The 21,410-nt window shown below is 40.5% G+C and overlaps 1 protein-coding gene across 5 annotated transcripts in view; it reads right to left on the bottom strand.

The window, feature by feature from the left end:
- Positions 1–3,682: 3,682 nt before the first annotated feature.
- NOL4 (nucleolar protein 4) overlaps positions 3,683–21,410 on the bottom strand; it is a 190,314-nt gene continuing 172,586 nt past the window's right edge. For all 5 annotated transcript variants that reach the window (XM_032124476.1, XM_032124471.1, XM_032124492.1 and 2 more), the window contains 3 exons: positions 15,191–15,371; positions 11,226–11,306; positions 3,683–5,630 (listed from right to left, as the gene is read on the bottom strand). In XM_032124476.1, the coding sequence (XP_031980367.1) occupies positions 5,437–5,630; positions 11,226–11,306; positions 15,191–15,371 (456 nt within the window). In that variant the 3' untranslated portion in view covers positions 3,683–5,436. The remainder of the gene's footprint in view (positions 5,631–11,225; positions 11,307–15,190; positions 15,372–21,410) is intronic.

The following is a 21,410-nucleotide window of genomic DNA, read 5'->3' on the forward strand; positions in this document are numbered from 1 at the left end:
AATTCAGTAACACTGTTTCTTTTTAATTAGCTACTGTAATTTACCTCCCTGCTGCGTCGAGAAAAGGAGGACAAACCTATCTATTATGCTGGATCCTTTTCCCAGCTCTCTTTACACCATAGTTGGCTAACTGCAGCAAAGATGTACTTACAAAAAGAGTTTTATACATATGGTCACAACAATTAGAACTCTTACACTGTGTTTCCAGACATCATTAGAAAAAGGAGCAAAAATTTTTGCATAGAATATCCAGACTGGGAGAAATGAACTGAATTATGTGGCACACCATAAAGTTTCTATTCATAAAGCAGTTAGTAATTTTACAGCCTTTCCAGCTCCTTTGTACTCCTTTGGTCAGTGGTGAAAAAGAGATTTAAGTAGGTAATTGGGGAAGAGGTTTAAAAACATTTCTGCACCTGTTCTACAACATTTGATTTAGTCCTGACAATGGAAAAGGCATTTACAGGTTGCATGGCCTCAAGCAACTCATTTTTCTTTTTGCCTGGTATTTTTGAATGATATATCATGCTACATGACATCATTCTTGGCCAAAAAGAAGTAGGGGGAATTGGGGTGGGGAATATGTCCAAAGTAATCATTGCTTTGGGATCAGCTGGGCATCACATCTCCTGGTGGGAAGTGGTGAGGGATTTCCTCTGCATCCCTTTTTCTTTCCTCACTTACTCAGCTTGACCCAGTTTTTTCCCTCACTTTTGCCCTTTGGATTTTTTCCCTGTGCCACTGAGGGGAGGGAGTGAGGGTGGGTGGGGACTTACCTGCCAGCAAGGGATAATCCACCACAGCCTTAAGCTGTTGTAGGCCATGAATATGCATTTGGAAATCCTTACTATAGGCTTGCTCTATTCTTCTGGTCTGCTCTATCTGACACATCTTTAGCTGTTTTACACATTATCAGATACAGAACACAAGGCTGCAAACAACTGATCTTGTCCAGCACCGGCATTTTATATTCTTACGTATTTAATCCAGTAACCACCTGTCTGACATTGCTTGATTTCTACCATTATTTCACAATTCTTTTTCACATGCTGGTGTTTTTCAATAGTGGGTAGAGTGCGGACTAGATCCTGACTTCAGGCTCTACCAAGGTCAGCTTTGCTTTATATAGAAAAACGTATGTTTTCCTTATGAATGCCTCACAAGCCTATCAAAGCCAGATTCAGAGGAGCTTCAACAAATTTGTGGGGAGTCTTTTAACACAGTGCTAGGCACTTCAGAGAAATGAATTTTTTCCTCATTTTCAATGGAGTTTTACCAACAAAACCTACCTCCACCTACACTGTATTCAGACCATTACAGCAAGAATATCCAGTCACTTTAGTGTAACTCTGTTTTCCAGTTAGTTTTATAGTCACAGTCACATACATGTTCACCTGATTTCCCTCACTCAGAAAATTCCTTCTCCATACAAGATGGGCAGCTTTAGAACTGTCAAATACTTGCTTACCTCTGTATACTCGTTCTGTAGCTTCTGATACTCCCCATGGCTGGTATGGTGGTGTTCTCCTTCAATGACAGGCAGCAAGGTCCCAATCTGGGTAAAAACTTTTGACTCCAGATGTCTTGTTACTGTGTTCTGACTCCAGTTTCCTAGCAGGCATTGAAAGCAGTAAACCAGTCTGATTAGCTGATAAGCTGGTTGGATTGCCCACTCTCACAACCCAAAGTTGTTTCTAAAGGTATTACCCACAGCTGCCTGCCCTGACAACCAAAAATACCCTGGAAATCAGGGAGAGAAAAATGGATGACTGACTTGTCTTCCCAGTGTGTGTGTAAGCCTAAAGAGACTCAACATACCCAGACCTTGGTCAGGTTTGGTACTTAACCCTGTAGGGAAGTTTAGGGACAATATGAGATTTTCCCACCATCCCTCCCTGCCCAGCAATCCCTTGAAGACTAAAGGTCTGACAGGACCACTCACAAAGAAACTCCAGGAAAGTTGGGAAGATGTGAGGCTGTCTCAAGAAAGACCAGCACCTGCCAGTCTGCACTGATGAAGTTCTGTAGTGAGACATCCACCAACTTGAAACATTAGTTTAATAAAGATATTGGTTATAAGGATAATACTTTTCTGAAGGCAGCCTTAAGCAGTCATACTCAGTGGACACACCCATGCTGGTAGAAAATGGCCTTATCCTAACAGCAATATTTGGGCTGAGGTAATCAGGCCACTGTAACAAAAGATGTGGATAAGAGAAAGAAATAATCCTGAGGTTACTGCTGGGTGCCTGAGTAAGATATTCTCCCTTGTGCTTTTACTGCCTTAGCAGGTACAAAGCAGACACAGAGTAGGTGGGTCTGAGACCTGGATTCAAGAGGACAAATTTAGTTGCAATTCTTGGATGTAGATTTGCATGCACAAAAGTGGACAGAGATTTATGGTCTCTCCTTCACAGGTTGGGTCTGAATTTCAGTATCCTCTTATAAGAGGAAGTTAAAACTATAGTTGAATCTGTGATTGCTCCAAAGAAGAGATTAATAAACCCAGTACTTAGAGATGGAAACAACTCTAGAATAAAAACTCCCATCAGTCTGCTGGAATTTGGCATAGACAAACCACTTGAGGACACAGTTATTGTTAAGTATCTGTATGACACTTTAGAGAAGAACATCAATTGCTCCTACAATTGAAGAAGACCCTAAATACTCCAGAAGAGGCACCCAGAAGAAGATGATGTGTGTAGAAGACATATTGTAGAAGACATACTTGAAGAACTATCAAAGTAGGCTGGGAATGGAGCAGGAAAAAGGTGGGACTAATCATGGGCCTTGAAGGTTGTATGGTGACCCCTACCTTTTCTACTTCTCCCTCAAAAGAAGGAGTAATTGAGGGACAAGAAAGAGGAGTCAGAGGATAGAACAATGAATTAAATCTCTTACCTCCTCATCCTCTAGCTTCTTGTCCTTACCTGGATTTAGCAAAAGAGCTTGAAAAGCGGTTAGGCTGCTCAGCTGAGAAGGATTCCTGGCTGGCAAACAGCCTCTTGGACAAACTGCTGGTTGCTGCTTATTTGGCAGTGTGAGGCACACTGCCCTGCACAACAGGACCAAGGAAACTTGGAAACCTAGGCATAGCTGCCACTCTTGTCTGTGGAAGATGTATGCCAGAGATTTCTTTGGGTGAGGCCCAGACAGTGATGTGGCACAAGGTACCTGCTTCATCCCCTCCTGCAGGAGACCGGAGAGGGTGCAGATATATGAAAGTGGAAGAGAGGAAAAAGGCTCTTGGCTCTGGATGGGCTTTTGAATTCCTGGTGAGACAAAAGCTGAGGCAACCCCACATCCAGGACAGAGACGAGTCATAGGCTTTCCGGGCCAGGGGGAGATGATGTTAGGAACAAATGCACCTCCCAAGTGATGGGCAACAACAACTGGTAAGGATTTGCAACAATATTCTCATATCCAAGAATAGGGGCCTCTAAAAAGACATCCAATGATTTTTTAAGAACAAATGTAGAGTGGCAAAATTGTGTTCCCTCCAGCCACCTTTAAATTATATATGCTACTGACTGAATCCTACTGGATTTACTCAGTAATTTTGAGAAATGATGTATGAGGGCCTGCATGAATCGGACTGCAAGGCCCTTTTCCCTGTTTAAAGGCCATAATAGTTATAGCTTTAAGTGCTATTTGATTTAAATGTTATAATGTTTCACAATCATGTATTTAAACACAGAAATCTGTTTATTTACCCAAACAAAACAGAGGAAATGATTCCAGCCCTCAGGTTTTGAATTCTCATTTAAATATGTGAACATCAGTCCACAACTTAGAGATGTTTGTGTATCTATGTACCTCCAAAATACTCATATTTCATAGGCTTTTTCACATTAATATTCACCAACAGTATCACAAAAGTTCTTTTTCTTTTACATAACTGTAAGCAACAGTAATTCTAGAAACACTAGAGAAAAAAAAGCATAGCAATGTCCACAGTTACAAGAAAAAGTGCACATTACTTGGTCACAATCACAGTCATTACTTGGAAAACTATATGTAACAAGTAGATATAAAATATCACTGATGCCTTAAACTCATTGTCAAAAACGGAATTACATAAAATTTTGTACATGAAATAAGGCAAATTTAGGAATGCACAAGAAACTTGTTATTCAACAAAAGCTAAACAACAGAACAGATAGTACAATAAGCATAAACTAAAGTACTTTTTTCTATATACTTAAAAAGAAGCCTGCCATAGTGCACAAAGAAAACACCATTAATGTGTAATTAATATTATAAAATAAGAAATAGAGGGGTTGGGAAGAGTGGGGAAGGTAAGAGAAGAGTTTTATTATAGTTGCAGCTGCATCCACTTACAGTTTTGTACAGGTTTTAGCTAGGCCTGGGAATTATACAAATTATACCAGAAGTGTCAATGACCTTCCTTGGTAAGAATTTTGTTTAAATTAAGGAAAAAAAATAAATACACACAAGAGTGCAAATTTTCAGATTGTCACTTGCAACCTCTTAACATTCATCATCTACATCCAATCACAACTAGAGGGACTTGTATAAGACAGCAGCAGTGATCATGGAGTCAGATGAGCTCACCGTAAGAAATCAATTCATCTTTTTTTTTTCTCAACGATATGTCTTTTTTAAAAAACGCTCAACTCTTTATTAATTGCTAATAAAGCTGCAATATATTACAGAATGGAGTTGAGAATGGCATGAATGCAGGAAATGCATACTTCCTTTGGAAGGTATACCATAGATGACAATTTACAGTACACAGGGGAGGAATTATCCAGCATCAAGTTACTCGTTGTAGAAAGAATATGAAGTTGGGGAGAAGGGCACAGCCAGGGGTCCAAGAGAGGAAGGGGGGACTTAAAATAGCTCCTCAAAACATTTTCAGGACCAGTGAAAAAGTTTACCAAAGTAAAAATGAAAAATCTTGAATGAAAACAAAAATCTTTTGTTTTGTTTTTTATAAAAATTACATTTTTTTAAAATACAAGATCCTTTTAATTGCAATTGTGCCCTGTAGCAACAGGACATTTGGCAATGTTTTGCCATATACTGCAGCTTTAAGTCCAATGAGTCAGTATCACATTCCACTAATATTGCACTTGGATCTTGAACCACTTGTTTTAAAAAACCATCACAGCATCTTCTGTTTCCTCCACTTGTTAGAATGAGTTAATTTCTAGCCACTTTTTCGATATTTATGCTGACACACTAAAACGAAAGCAATAGGCTGGACACAGTAAAGTACCTCGGAAATACCAGAGGTCGAAGTTCACTTGAAGCACCTTAACACATCACTTTATGGATCAAGAACAGTGTGGCATTATGGTAATCAACTCTCCTAAAAGACTGTGCAGTAACTGAAGTGTGTGCTCTGGGAAATCAAAATGTCATTAGTGGAAATTCTGAGATAAGACCAGGCCGGTGTGAAGGTCACATGACTCAGTTCTGCTGCAAAATAAGGTTTTCCAGTTCATCTGCAGAGCGCAATAAAAACGCGGCTGATTCTCGGTACCCTGCCACAAGCTGCCTCACTGCGTTTATTTCAGTCGGACTCAGCTGGGGTCTGGAGCTGGAACTACTGGAGGATCCGGAGCTGGTTGCTAACTGCCTCTTCATACTGAGATCTGTTGGACCTGCAGACAGCAAAGAAAAGATGCTTCAGATCTGCTGCCAGAGACATTTCACAGCTTTGTAGATACAAATGCAGAGTAGTAAGATCTGCTCTCAGCTGAGTGCAAGTAGCAGAAATAAGCAGTAACTGTCCTGTTACCAGTCGCCTCGACAGGAACCACAGCAATTTATATTTATGTATCACAGACCCCACTTACGGAACATGAGGGGCAAGTCCACTGCCAGCTGAAAATTACCCTCCGGGGGCATATCCCAACAGTCTGAGCCACTTGCACCCCAAACCCTGCCCTGGGATCTGATGATGGTGATCAGGCAGAAGGTTCATCTCCCCCCAGCCTCCCCCCAGCTCCAGCTGCCATCATAGACTTCATGGCAATATGCACACTTGCAATTTTTATCACAGAAAACCCAACTTATGTTCTCTAGATAGCTGTTTTCACATTTTGTGCTTCAATCAGCATGTGGCCAGATTGTGAATCCCTTGCAGACATAGATAAATGGTCATCCACATGACTTGCCTGACGCTGTCTGATCACTTACATAAATAGCTGCTCATGAATGAGATTAGGCTGGTGACAATCTGGCTGCCACAGTGAGGAGCACACTATCGTCTGTGAGGGCTGCATACAGCTGGCAGTACTTTGCAAGGATCTTGTAAGGCCGGAACACTGACAAGAGATTCTGCAGCAATCACCATGCTGTTGTATTGGCAGCTCACGGCAATATCCTTCGCACTTTCCTTCAAAGAATATTCTCAAGACCACGGATACTTCATATGGAAGACAGCATTCCTGAGGGCAGTCTGCAGGTTACTGTGATGGACAAAACACCTGCCACCATGAACTTTGGCTTTGTAGGGAAATTCCCTGGCCATTTGATCAGTTATTAACTGGCTAAGATGCATGGTGCTTTAATGAAATGCTTGCATTTTCCACTTAACACATTTTTTTTCTTCCCGAAGTGTAAATTTGGACAGGTAGAATAGGACTGAAGACTTTTTTGAACATGTATAGAAGGATACAGATGACAAGTATACCTATCAAACAGTATATTTTGTGCAAAATCTGGGAAATACTGCTCATTTCTTTTGACAGTATAGCAAATCTGTATTTCTGTCAGGCAGAAGATCAGACTAGCCTGATCCTAATCTTAATACTCTCCTGGAAATTGGGATCAAGCTATCCAAAGCAATGTATCCTGCTTTCCTATGAGAAAAATGTCACTCTTCAATTTGATCAGAACAATGTATGTCAATGCCAAGGCTTTCCAGAAAAGACTGGAATAATTTTAAAATTCAGCATATTCAGCGGTATAACACAGAACACATTAATTCATACTCTGGAGGTTCTCCTAAATAATCCCACTGAAATCATAAGATTCAAAACCGACTCACAATCGTAAGCACTAATGGAAAGAGATGTCTGATTTCCAGAAGCTAAAGATCTGGTCATAAATCTAATTTTTTTTTCTTTCTTATTTGTCTGTGCAGAGGTACAGCTGAGACCACAAAAAATGTGGAGATTGCCATGTCCGCACACTCACTGAAGTTAATGAAAAAGCTCCCCTTGACTGAATGAAAGCAGAGCTGAGACTATGAAAAGAAACTACTCAAACAGAAAGGGTCCTATTAGATCTGATTTCCTACTACACAACTAGCATGAGCAGCACTTAGCCTTACAGCTTGTGTTATCTGGTTTTACAGTAGCACAAATGAACTGACTTTTAAATGACTTCCAGTGTACAAAGGATAAAATAAGCACAATTAGCTCAGTGAATTTTTTTCGGTGTGACCGTACACTGCAGGAAAATGATGACAGTATGAAGAAGCTCAGAGGATATTTTTAAGTAAAATCTTAACCCAGTGCAGAGAAGAATGGTATATCAATCATAAAGCCAGTTGGGCTGAATGGCTGTAAGAAGCCATTAAAGTCATCTATATTTATTGAGGCAGTAGTGAAAAAGCTGCCACTGACATATTGTGCTCCACATGAACCTACTTTAACTTTTATGTTCTTTCCTTGACTTTCATTCATGTCACTGCCAAAAACACACACACACACACAAACAATATCTGGCAGAACAGAATTCTGCAGCAGAGCACATCATTTTATGAAATGTAACTGAAGGGCTTTTCTCATTTGTAATCCAGATTTTAAGTGACGTAATAGGATACCAGTTTATGCCATTCATAAGTAAAATATACATGGAAATGTGCTTGGTCATACCTCTCAGGTTTTCCTTACACAAACCGATGGTGCAAAGCACTGCTCTGAAAGGAAAACTAGAAGACCATGTCCATCATGCACAAACCAGTCTAAGTCCTGACAAGTCTATGGGATCTAAAGCTTACCTACGACAGCCCAAGCTTTATATCTGGCAGAACACCCCACTCAGAGATTAGTCCCAGGATGTGTTATATCAGTCTCAGCTTTAATAGCTATGATAGACACTCACTGGCAGTAATAAAGATTCACAACAGTTGGTCATGCTGCTAAATACTAAAATGCTATAACTTAATTGTAGCTTCATCAGTCATATCTGGCCATTCAGAAACTAAGGAATAAGTGCAACCTGTAAATGCATTCTTACACTGTAGATATTTCCCATGTAATTTTATGCAAATCAGCTATTGACACATGGAAACCTAAACCCTAATCATACCTACCATATCTCTTTAACCAGACAAATAAATCACAGCTATTCTGAAGGCTTAAAATAGCTGGTTAAGGACGCTTCATATACATCTATCTCCAGAAGCCATCACTACGGGTTACTAATCTGGAAAGAGCTGAACAGCTTCACCATCATGTCTTTTATTAACTATCTTTACTATTTCTTTAGTGTATTTAACATTATTTATTAAGCTGCCAGTCCTCACAGGAACAAGAAAGTATATACTTGTAAAGAGGGAAATCTGACTATTTTTGCAGTGAATTTTAAAGTGTTAGGTTCCTCCAAGATGTTACTGCACATTTTAGCATGCTGCTTCCTATTCTGGAGTACTTCAGGACCATTAAAAAACTTGATTGCAAACATTATCAGGTTCCACAACGTCTGTTGAGCAAGCAAAGATTAAGCATATATCACAGAGATTAAGACAGGAGACTTATTTCCATTTCTTTCTTTCTCTTAGTGGATATTGCCATAACACGAAATTGTCACCTTCCATGTTTTTATAACAGTACAACATTCTCACAAGCAGTGGGTTAAACAAATTGCTGAGACAAATTTTTTCTTTTACACTTTTTCAGAAGACTAAAGTATTGTTCCTCTGCCTCTTGTTGAGACCACCTGATTGACACTTTAACACGGGAATACTTTTGATTTACCACCTCTGTCCAGTTACATTGACCTAATTTCCTCTGTGAGGTGCAACTGTTTTGTTGGAACGACATCAAGCTCAATATGAAAACTCTAAAAACCCACTCTTCATGTGCTAGACAAACATTTATCCAATTAGCAGCTAGAAATGTCTGCCACTAAATACACTGTGGAACAAATGGCTTTTCTGTGAATTACAAGACTTTAATGGAACTAGTTATTGCCTCATGCACTACTCATTACCAACATGATTTATATCAAATTCCAAAATATGGGTCAGATGTAGACATGCTGATACTGATTGCTTAGACCCTATCAACTGTCTCAGCAAAATTCCCTTAAGAATTGTATGTTGTCACTGGGTAGCTACCAATCTTATAAGTAGCAACTGCTGAAAGAATAATAAATGTGTCAGTGACTGTCAAAATGGTTATCACTATTGTAGATAACAATATAGAATAAAAAATAATTTTTAAAAGCTTTATGTGCTGAAGCATCTATGCTTCTACATTTTCATTAATAGTTAAGCAACCTTTTCATCAGTGATAATGCAAAAAGCAGTGGCACTTATTTAGAGAAAAATACATTTGCCCATGTTTTGAAATCTGTTGTGTGTATCTTTCTATTGCACCTATTCTATTTTTTCCCCATGAGTGGCTTTAGAGGAGAGGTTGGACTATATTCTTGTATACTCCAATAAAACTAAATAGAAAAAAAAAATCAAAGTATGCTACCTTTTATTTCCAAATCAGATGTATTTCTTGTAATAAGAATGCTTTATTGTGATATTATGCATCTGCCAATGCTTCTTTTCTTCCTGCCTTCAAACACAGAGCAGATGTGCCTAACAATATTGTTTCAAGTGCCAGGAGAAATCAAGAAAACAGGGGCTGATGAATTGGACCTTTTAAGCTTCTTTCTCCCTTCTACACCTCTCCCTCTGGAAGACACATCTTCCGCTACTTTAGGCAGCAGAAAAAAATGCTGTCTTGCCTGAGGAAAGTGATATGAAAACACAGAAATACCTACAGACATCATTCATTTTCAACGATCAGGAAACACAGTGGTCTGTGATTAAATGATTATGTGAGATCCTTCCTATCCACCACAGGAGATTAATTATGTGGTGTATACCTGTGCTGCTTTAACAGTTGTCGCCTCAGCTTTGCGCAGAGGTAGGAAGGTAATACACTTCCACAGGCATTCCATTTCCATCCCTATGGTGGCAACGGACCAGTACTCGCATGTGCCACGTATCTGACAATTTGAAGAGGATGAGGAAGGAGGAAGAGGAATGTGGGGAAGATCTTAACACAAAATTCAGCCAGCATTTTACAGCAAGAAGTCCCCACCTTTGCCAAAATATAGGTTAAACCATTTAACTTCTCCCAACCCCATCTTTAGTTTTCTTTAAACTGGATTAAACACACTGTCCCAGGTTCCTAACTCTATCACTCTTGATCTGTTTCTTCATGCTCCAAGCTCCATCTGTGTTAGAGACAAACTGTGTTCTCTTTCCCCTCTCTCCACTTTGATGTCACCAGGGTAGCACTGAGAACACAAAAGACTGTGCAAGAGTAGAGGTATAAAGAAGACCTGGAGAGAGCAACCACAGCAAAAACCCCATTCAACCCCTACATCCTGGCTAGCCAACCTGTGAGTAACTCACTCAGCATTTTAAAAACTAGCTACATATTGGATACTCTCATCTGTTGTTTTTTTCCCCTAGTTTGTCACCAAGAAGTCTCTATCAATCATGAAAGGGCCAAGATTTTACAGCAGGTTACCACTTGACCAAATTTTTGGATGTGGAAAAGAGGCACCTGGCCACATGCCTTCCATGTACTTCCCTACTTCCCTTCCATGAACAAGTGGACAAGAGTGCTCAGCACTCCTCTCCCTGCCGCAGAGCAGCACGGGCAGGCTGATCCCTGCAGGTCAGCAGCACCTGCTCTGGGAGACTCCCCCAGCTACTCCATTGGCTTCAGCGGCACTGGACCGTCTGAAGGACCAGGAGGCAGAAGGACCAGGAGGGCTGACTGGCACATGGGTAAGAGGCCTGCCTAAAGCAGGGAACAGCTGGGAGGGCATAGCCTCTGGAAGGGAGCAGCAGGGAGGGGTGAGCAATGCGGTGGAAGTCCAGCAGCTACCAGCTGGGCTATTAGGCCATCATGGTCTGCGGGCCTGCCAATTGGAGAGGAGGCTGAAAGAGAAGCCTGCCAGGGCTCAGGATTTGCTGTGGTATGAACGTATTGGGATTCAGACGAAGAACTCACCTGAGCTGGAAGGGGACTGGACGTTCGTGGTGCCTGGGATGCAGTGCTGAGTTGTGGCTGTGGTGGAGGTAGGCTGCAGATCTGTGGAGAGAAATAGAGACACACCACTTCATCTTACTGTGACACAAGGGCATGTCCTGCATGGCCAGCCTGATATTGAGTCTGAAACACCCTCTTTTTACACACACAAAAGGAATTGACCGGCATTTCTGCCTAGAAAACTGGACAATGATGCAGAAGAAACAGTCCCAAATCACCTCCAGGAAACCCAGCTATGGCAGCAGAAACACATTCGACACCTCTTTGAGAAAATGGACTTCAGAAAATGATGCAGCTGCAAAGACCATGATTCCAAGGAGTCCAGCATGACTTCAGAGAGTGCTGACAGTCATCAGGAGAGGGCAGGTAGCACCGGACTGAAATACACAGGGAGACAAGCCGGTCCCACTCTGTCAGGAGAGGCTCAGGTTACATGCAGGGACTTCAACAGCTCCTGGTGGTATCAAGAGATTTTGCTTGCAACATTATCTCCTGTCCTCACCCTCCTGCCCTCAAGCTGGCCATTTTTCCAAGCTCCGTCCAGGAGTGATAGAGGGGAGTCAGCTGAAGCCTTTGTGGCTGGCTAAGAGCTGACAAGCAAATTTGTTTACATTCACTGAGCTATTCCACCTTGGAGGTTCTCCATTCAGTTCCGTAACAGGAACTGCATTAGCCTTAAAAAAAGAGAGCTGTTGAAATACACCCTTCTCAAAGAGCAGCTCTCCTTTACCATCTAAAAGAATCAAACACAGCATGACCAAACGCTTCTCCCCAGCCCATCCAGCCCATGTACAGGCTGACACAGACTCTGTCAACCCTCAGATTGCTTGGTGAATGTTTCCAGCCAAGCTGGATTGGCCTAAAAAGTTTAAAAGGAGGGGGAAAAGACACCTTGGCGCTGTAAAACCGAGCCTTTTCCTTCTGTGCTTTTTTCCCAGCCCATAATAAAGGAGGGGTCATTGCACAAGCTGCTGCATTCTGTTTGCTCATATTGAGCAGTTTCATGAAGGCTTGCCCCATGCAGTTGTGTGAGGAGCTAATTATGGCTCTGTAATTAGCCATGTGGAAGGACAGACCTCCCCATGTGGAGGGAAGCACTGCAACAGCAGGCACAGAGAGGTCCCTGAGCCTGAGCCACCAAACAGTTGGGCGAACAGACAGCTAAGTCTCTAAGGTCAGAGTAGGGATGAACTTTATACAGAGGAAATAACCAAATTAAATGAGTCACAGAATACAAAATACATGCATCAGCTGGAATACCAGACAGAGTTAATTGGACATTAATTATAATATTACTGTGGGGGAAGGTCCAGAAATAGGTAATCAAGCAGTGAATTTTAGATAGCTACGGCAGCTATCGCACCTTCTTTTTCTTCTGTTTTAGCAGATACACAAAACCAGACAGAATTTGTTTATACACACATTCTGACAGAGGTGTGTATTTATTTTTACACTAGGAGAACATCTGTAAACGTGACAGGAAAATTTGGTGGGTTACTATATTGAAAAGGAGTTGCATTTTTAAATTAGTTGTTAGCTCCTGAACACAATTTGCAAGTAAATATCCTGTTCTCCAAAGAAGTAATTCATTAACCATTTTAACAGCCTTGCATATGTTTGGAACATGAGTCCTGGAAACAGCGCAATGATTGCAAACAACTGTCCTATGAGGTCTGTCAGGACAGGTCATCCCTGTCAATTTCAACTCCAACCACTCCTCTTGTCTATCAACAGACATTTCAGAGAGGACTGACAGATCTCAAGGAACTGGCCTCCAAGTCCTCCAATTTGTCCTGGGGGGAAATCAGCTGCCAGAGCCAGAGCAATTTACCCTTAATATCCAAGACATAATTAGTTTGGTTACTGTTTGGTTTTGTGTCAGTGAGACTAAGAAATGGATGGAGTTGCCTTTCCACAACTTTCCTGATCTTCCTGAAATGGCTAGTGGGTCACAAACCACCAACTTAACTAGACTGTCAGCATCAACTGGTTTCCAAGTCCTGGCATACAAAGACTTTTGGTTCATGGAGCTTATGTACTTTGGCTCCTGTAGGATCCCTGTGGAGAAGACGGACACCTTCGCACAAACTTCCAACTGTGAACAACCATATGGGAGAGGTGCAGTGGCTTACTGGTCCTTCAGAGTAAAAGGACATACAGACAAAATTGACCAGTGCAAGTAGGGAAAGGCAAGGAAGAAGAATTGTTTGAGCATATGTCTGTACGCAAACCTATCTTGAGCTTTAACTGTGAGAAAACACTGGAGTCCTCTATGTTAAAAGCATAAAGAAAATGTGGCTTCTAATCAGAAAGCAAGACTAATTTATGGTGTTTAATTTGTATGTCATTTTTTAAAATTGCATGCTGAAGCGACATAGAATACTTTTGCCTAAACTCCACAATTCACTGAAAAATGGGAGTTATGAAAATGTATCCTATTACAAGAAGTTTGAAGGGAAAAACAAGTACACAAAACAGTTGTGATTCCTCACATTTTAAGATTATATAAACCAGGACAATATTGATGGCTTTTGCTGACAAATAACACATGGGGAGTTTAATCCTACTCTTAGTTGGGTAAAAGGGCAAATGCCAACTGTTTTCAGTGGGAACTGGCTCAGATCCTCTCTGGACATAACGTAAAAGACAATTTTAAAGTTCTTATGCATTTTCACAAAAAAAAACAGATTTCGACAGCTTGTCTTACTCTTATGAAAATATTTGATCAGAGACCATATTCAGTGCTTCAGATGTACTCTTCATGTGTATGGAAACAATTGTGATTATCATTCACTGTCTTTAAGTCAAAGACTTTTGACAATTAAAGTATTATCTTTTTAAAGCCTTTCAAAAACTTAGCACAAATCATTCACAGACCTTTGAGAATTTTGCGGGCGGGGGTGAGGAAGAAGACGTGACTGAAGGTCCCCAGGACACCACATAGCAGTAACTCCCTGCAGGCTGCAGCCCTGACAGCATCTTGAAAATTGCTGAGCATGCTGAATATAGAGGCAGTAGCCAAGCAATTACCATCTTTCCTAAGTCAGCCCCTCTACCTGAACTGGCACTCGTCAGCCAGAGAGGGATCAGCCAGGGCAAAACCCTAGGGATTTCTCCATCCTCTGAGACATTTCTTTAAATACAGTCCTGGGAGTCAATAAACCCTCAGGCTTCCAGAGTAATCACTTTTCTCTGACAGAGAGACAATACCCTTTTTATCAGAAGGGTACTGCTCTGCATTTGTACAAAATCAATATGAGGGATTATTTCAAACAAATACCACAATTTGCTTACACTTTTTTTGTTAAAAAAGCATGCCAATGTAAGAAGAAAGGAAAGTTGTCTACATAAATGACACCACTTGTTTTTTTCAGAGGGACATATGACCTCATGGTGACACATATTTACCTTATCATTTTTAGTCTAGGGCATAAATGAATATGCTGATTTCTCATTTAACACTTGGTATGCCAGATCCTTATCTGCAGTAAATTAAAGTAGCTGGTAAGAAATCTATATCAATTAATTTGTGTTACACAACATGGAGTTCAGTGTTTTGAAACTCGAGCCAAAAATATAACAATGGCCTCATTTTGTTATCAGTGTAGGAGAAGACAGTAATGACAAGGTCCTCATAAAGTCATGCAAACTGACTGAAGATCTAACCCTGCATTTTTTAACTCAGCTTTGTTAGAGGCTTATAGTTCAGTCTTCTCTATTGTGTATTAGTCCCTTGAAACTGGAAGGAGACTAGCATGCAGGGAGCAAGTATTTTGCTCAGCAGTAGCTGTTTGCAGGATTGTGCTCCTGCTCATTACGTGATAATGGCCTATGGATACCGAACCCCTTGGACTAGCTTTCTGTACAGCAGGGGGAAATACACAACGGCACATATACACACAGGCACAATTTGTAAGGAAACTCACCACTGCTAGAAGCATCATTGAGATTTAGCAGCCCACCTCCGAGCCCTCTGTAACTATGGTAACTGTAGGTCCCATTGCCGTTGATGTACAACACCTCCTGTGTGCTGGAAACAGCTGATGCTGAGTAAGTGACCTGGGCTGGCTCCTGTTTGTACTGCTTGTCAGCTGGAGCAGCCTCATCCTGCAAAAACAAGAAAAGGTTTGGAATTACGGTTACATTTCACCTTGCACGTGAAGGTCTTTTGCATTGTAAAGATTCTACATCTATTGCTTTCAGAAAAGTATAATGCATGTTAAACAAGCACAGATATATTTCTGATTGACCAAATATCAACATAACAGAAACAATGGGAATAGGCGAGAATACAGGCTTCCTAAAAATCTGAGAATATTAATTTACTTGTGCTCCACAAGCCAACCATACTGTTTTTTAAAGGAGAACATTTACCCTCTCACCCTGAAGAGTTCACAGTCTTCCTCAAAACCCAACACTGTCCAGAAATAGTGGGAAAGGATAGGAAAAAGCCAGAGTACTGGAGTGACTCTTACAAGTCAGAGAATCATATATTTCTCATTTAGGTAAACCAGTGCAGAATGCACCAACTACTTATTTTGATGTATCAGAAATGACAGAAGGAATAGAGGAATGGAATAAAACAGCATTCCTGTTTGAAAAAGTCTGAGTGAGTGTCCTTCCACACAAAGACCATAAAGTAGGGAGGGCTCCACAAAAGTGACTTGAAAACTGTTGTTATCTGTGTAAGAGCAGTGTCTGTTTGCACACCATGAGTTTTCCTCAACACTCCCTGTTTGCCTCTTTGATGATTGCATAATATTTAACAGAATTTAGCACAACAGCCCTTCAATTTTCCCTGAAAGGAGATGATGTTTCAGGTGAAAGTGTATTTTTCCCCATCTGCACTTACTGTATCTACTGCTTAGAGTACCTCACCTCCACTCATGATCACAAAATGCCCTGGTAGCAACTTTATTAATGACACAGGTGAAATAAAGAAAAGCATTAAGAGAAAATTTAATCCATTTTAGTAGTTGGAAGCAAGGAAAACTATCAGTATGTGACTGGCATCTTGCCACAGTGACCTCAGTGACACAAAATCTGATTTAGTCTGTATGAATTAGAACATTTTCTTTGTTTCTTGACTTTTTTTATGGGTTTGATTTTACACTCTCATCTGATGAAAACATATTTCAGTGTTTTCAAATAAAATGGATCTATGGAAGTTTTGTTTTTAAAGGACCTTTTCAGAGTAGTTAACTAAAAAAAAAGATCTAGAATTATCTCGCCTTTGTGTAAGATTTTTGTCTGTTTTATGCATCTCTCCTCTGCACAACCCTTTCATGGTTGCTAAATAGACCAAACATATTAAGAATGCTATAAAATATCTGAAACCTTATTTACAGTTTTTACTTAGAGAGATCAAATAGTTCAAACAGTGTCCAGTCTCTGTGTTGAAGTAAAAAGGGTAGTGCATCCTGTATGCATTAGGAGCAGTTGTTGCTTCCACTTCTCAAAGAAACACTATCAACTTTCCTTAGATAAAGACATCCCTGTCTTGCAGATATTTATTGGTGAAAGAGACTTTCACCTGAAGCACAACTAAGATAACTCAGGAAAAGGGATATATATTATTAACAGAAATTTTAATATTTAATACAGAACACTGAACCATCAGACAATTAATTCCATAAACAATAAGAATGGGGCCTCTTGGGCAGTAATATGAGCTAAGGCAAAACTTTACATTTTTAAGAGAGTTGGCCAAAGTGGTCTCCTAAGCATTTTCTTAAGTAATAATAATCTTAAACAAATGGCCAGAATTGAAATGTATTTTGGCCAAGAATTCAACTTTAATATAATTTACCTTTTATCTCCAAAGGTCATTGATGTCTCTTATGAGAGAAAATATATTATTTTCTCAGAGAATATTCATAAGCTGCACAGTAAAGTTCTATCTTGGCAACATAGCTTAACTCATCGTCCAAAATTTTAACACTCTCAAGACTCAGATGTTCTGCCTCCTTATGTCTACAACTAAATTATACTTCCTGCCATAGATTTACTCAGAGCCTCATTTTTTTTCACAGAGCTCAATAACAGATCTTCTGCCAATCTATCAAGGACTAAACTGTGTTAAAGGGGTGCAGTGCAAACAGGACTAACTCCTATAGCTGAGCAGAATGTCTCAGGATTGATCTCCTTATCCTCGCTGTCTGGAACCCACAGATTTGCTGTCCCTGAATTTACGTGTCCTCCAGAGCCCCTCTAGCCAGGACACTGAAGCCCTATCTGGGAGTCTGTTGCAGAGCAGATGTACTGAGCTTCTGGCAAAGCCCAGAATGCAGAGCCTGGCTGGAGGATGCAGCAAGGGCGATGGTGCACCTTGGTGCATACCAGCCCACGTGTTCCGGAGCACACGGCCAAGAAGTGGGAGACCAGAGTTCTGGCTACTTGTCGCAGTATGTGGTGAAGAGGCGGAAAAATTGGGATGCAGGGTCTCTGCTGGCTGTGGTGAGGAGGGGACCTGAACTCAGAGCTGCCATCTCCTAGCAACCAGGCTCCAAGCAAAACTGAGGTGGGAGTCGTCGCTGAGGCTGTGCCACTGTGCGGGAAGAAATTCCCAATTCACAGGGCTGCAGAGATAGCACACGAAAAGGGAGCATGACTCAGTTCAGTTCCCTCTCGGAAGTGCTGCCCTGGGAGGCTCCTTTCCAGCTACTCCCTAACACAAAATCCACGAGCGGCTTTGAGGTCAGGAATCCAAGGTTGGAGCTGTGCTGCTGAAGGGGGATCTTTGCAGAGAACTGATCATAGCCCTACACAGCACCATGACGTGCCATGGGATGGGGCTTGAGGTGGAGTCTGGGAGCACGAGTAGGGAAGACAGGGAGGTGAAAGGAGTCGAGGACAATGCTGAGACCAGGAGTCGTGATTCTGCATATGAACTCTAATCTCTTGGGCACTGTGCAAGAGGAGGCTTCCTCTAAATATTACGTATCTCTTTAAAGAGCACACCGATCACCTATCCCTAAATGATGAGTAAGTTGCCATACATTTCAGACATTAAATCCAATCCTGAAGTGTTTGCCTCAGTCTTCAGGATAGCTATATGCAGAAACAGGGTGGGATTTTTGTCAAGCTTTTTCTGAGCAGGCTCAGGTGTCAGCCCTACTGGTAGGATTATGAACCATTAGCCTGGTCCCAGGGGGTTAGGTGTTGCCTCTCATACATTCCCCTGGGACTTAAGCATTTTTTTGCAAATGTTTTGTCCTTCAAAGGGCAAAGTTATGCCATTTTTCCTTGCAGCCATACCAAGGATAAAGAAGCATTGTCTCTTTTTCTTGGGGAGGGAGAATATGAATATCATCTTTACTTTTGTATACCTGAGATTCATTCTTCATAGGTTCATTCTCTTCATTCTTTTCACCTGAAATGCCTTTGCTTTTAAAGTAACGTAGAAATTAAACATATTGTTGTTCCTCTGAGAACTGAGATCTTTAAATAATCTGTGTTAGTTATTCAGCCTCTCCTCTTTCTCCCTATATAATGCTTACACTGAAAAGACCTATTTATTTAAAATTCTATTTCAAAAATACTTTAATTTCAAGAAAATCATTAACAATTAACTAACCATTTAGTGACATGTTTGACTTAACTACCTGGAACATACACTGTTGCCATCATAACAATGTACTAAACTTTTGAAATATTAATTAACCATTTTTAAACTATTTATAATTTACCTTTAGTAAGAAGTATGACCAAGGTGCAGATAAAACATTTGTTCATTCATCTATAATTTGACTCATACTATATTAATTTAGTATATACAAAAGGAAATAAATCATCCTTCTAACAATAATTCTCTTCTGAATTTATTTTGGAGGAGAAGCAATTTAAGTCTTGAGTACATTACCTGCAAAATGATTGAAATGACAAAATGGAAAAATACTTTTTAGGTATAAAAGCATGCTAAAATAAAAAATTATCCACTGGATTGAAAAGAGGGAGCATGAGGTCATTACTGTGATCCTCAACTTGATATATACCAGAGATATTTATATCTCAGTTTTACGTCAAGGTCCGTACTAGAAGAAGACTTTTTTTCACAAAAGAGCAGATAGAAAAAATTATTTGATTTTATTTTTAATCAAGGAAGCTGATTAGTATGTACTGTCCTTAGTAACCCTCTAAGGACAGTACATACTAAGAAAATTTTCCATCAGCTGTTGCATAACCTGTATATGAAGAAACCATTCTCTGCTCTGTTGCTCTGAGCAGCAAATGAATAGTTTACAGAGGAAACACCATCCACAGCAAATGATGCTGGTGCAGATTGTTAGGACTGTGGTACAAAGAGCAGGGCTCACTGGCAGTTCCCAGCCTCTTCTTCCCCTGCCAGCAGAGGCACAGCGCACACATCGCTTTTCAAACAGTCTTCATGGAAGCACCTTTAGCAGTGTCACTGATCCATTCTGTTCCCCATCTCCTTTACCACCACCAAAATAACACAAAAAAGCAATAGTTTGTTGAAATAGAAAGCCCTGGCAAATCTGTGCTACAATGAGTTTTGATCCCTTATAGACACAAGTGTCAGAAATTCAGTGTACTCCAATTAAGAGAGAGTGGTGCTGTTGCCTTGGCTTCCCTGTTAGCAACAGACATTGCTAACATGTAAATGTAAATCCTGACAGGGAGTGTGTGTGCAGATCAACTCACATGGCCAGTGCTAGCAAACCACAGAGCTAAGAAAACTTCTGCAAAAAGAATATAAATGGTACTGTTCCAACAATGCAAAGACAGTGACACGCATGGAGCTACTGCTTTCAATAATGCAGTACTTCCCAGACTGACAAATCAACAATTCTGAGATTGACAGCTTTTAACTGCCCCTATGTCAACGTGACTTTTTCCCCATAAATTATAAAACAGACAGAAAGGCAAACACATTTTTGCTTCATATTTCTTGATACTCCCTTTTCTAATAAGTTAAGCTGAAAAATGTGGATTGCTTGTTGTTCTTGTCAATAAACACTTCTTTTAGAATACCACTTTGAGGTTAGAAAAACTCAAATGCAGATAAGTCTTCAAACAAATAGGCAAGCCAGGGACCCAATATTTGCATATGATCTTCCATTCTTTTCGGCATAGGAAAAAAATTCATTCACTTGAAAAAACAAAGCGGGCTTTAAATTTTTTTTAGTTCTCAGTAGCTTGTAATATCACTTTAGAAGAAAGGAGATAATGTTTCATATATTTTTCCTATTTCAATCTCACTAATTTAATTCTACAATTTTTGAATCAAAAGTAAAATAAATAGAAACATATGATAAAACCATATAACACTTTTCAAAGCAAACCAAATTAATCCTTACAATATTCCTGATAGATAGGACTTTTATCAGTGCTTTTCAGATGGTGAGATTCTGTCAACAAAGGCAACCTTAAGCTAGAGTTACCTAATATGTAAAGTACTTGAGTTCTGCAACCATAACAACATAATGGGCTTCTCTTTGTGCAAGTTAATGTTTAAAAAGTCAGAAGTTTTTAACTGGGAAGAAACTCAGAAGTTATATCACAAGACACCCTGCTGAATCCACAGAGGATTATGGGGCTGGGAGTTGTCTTCCCATCTCAGTTTTTGCACAGAGAAGTGGCTGCCAGGGTAAGAAGCCATCATCACCTGCATGGAGTAAGGTATTTACGGGAGGATGAGCCACATGAATCCTGGCTCCCACTGAGGGGCCTGGAATCTGGCCCCTTCTTAGACACCTGTCAATCTGCTGTTGCCAGGACCAGATTGTGTACACCTTGTGCTCCGTCTTTCCAAAATCCCTGAGATCTCACCCCATTCTCTTTGCTTCTCCAGTCTCCTCTTCTACCCTCCCTCTCAGTTTCAATCTTCTTGCCTAGCAAATCCTAATCTCCTCTTCCCAAAAAAGTCTCTTGATGACAGATACCTGAGCAGCTTCAACAACTCAAGGCCTTTTGTTTCCTTGTTTGTATTTAATCAGTGTTACATCTACTGATGGTCCTATTTGAGATTTTCCCTCCATCCTCAGACTCCTATCAGTGTCCTAATCCCCAAAATCTTGTCCCACAGGGAGCAAAGCCAGGTTCCATAATAAGCCAGAGCAGCTCCTGTTTTCCACTCACATTATTTCTCATTAGTAGTATCTGATCCTCTTTCACCACGAGTTC

This window comes from Corvus moneduloides, chromosome 1 (assembly GCF_009650955.1).
Source record: "Corvus moneduloides isolate bCorMon1 chromosome 1, bCorMon1.pri, whole genome shotgun sequence".
NCBI classification, from domain to species: domain Eukaryota; kingdom Metazoa; phylum Chordata; class Aves; order Passeriformes; family Corvidae; genus Corvus; species Corvus moneduloides.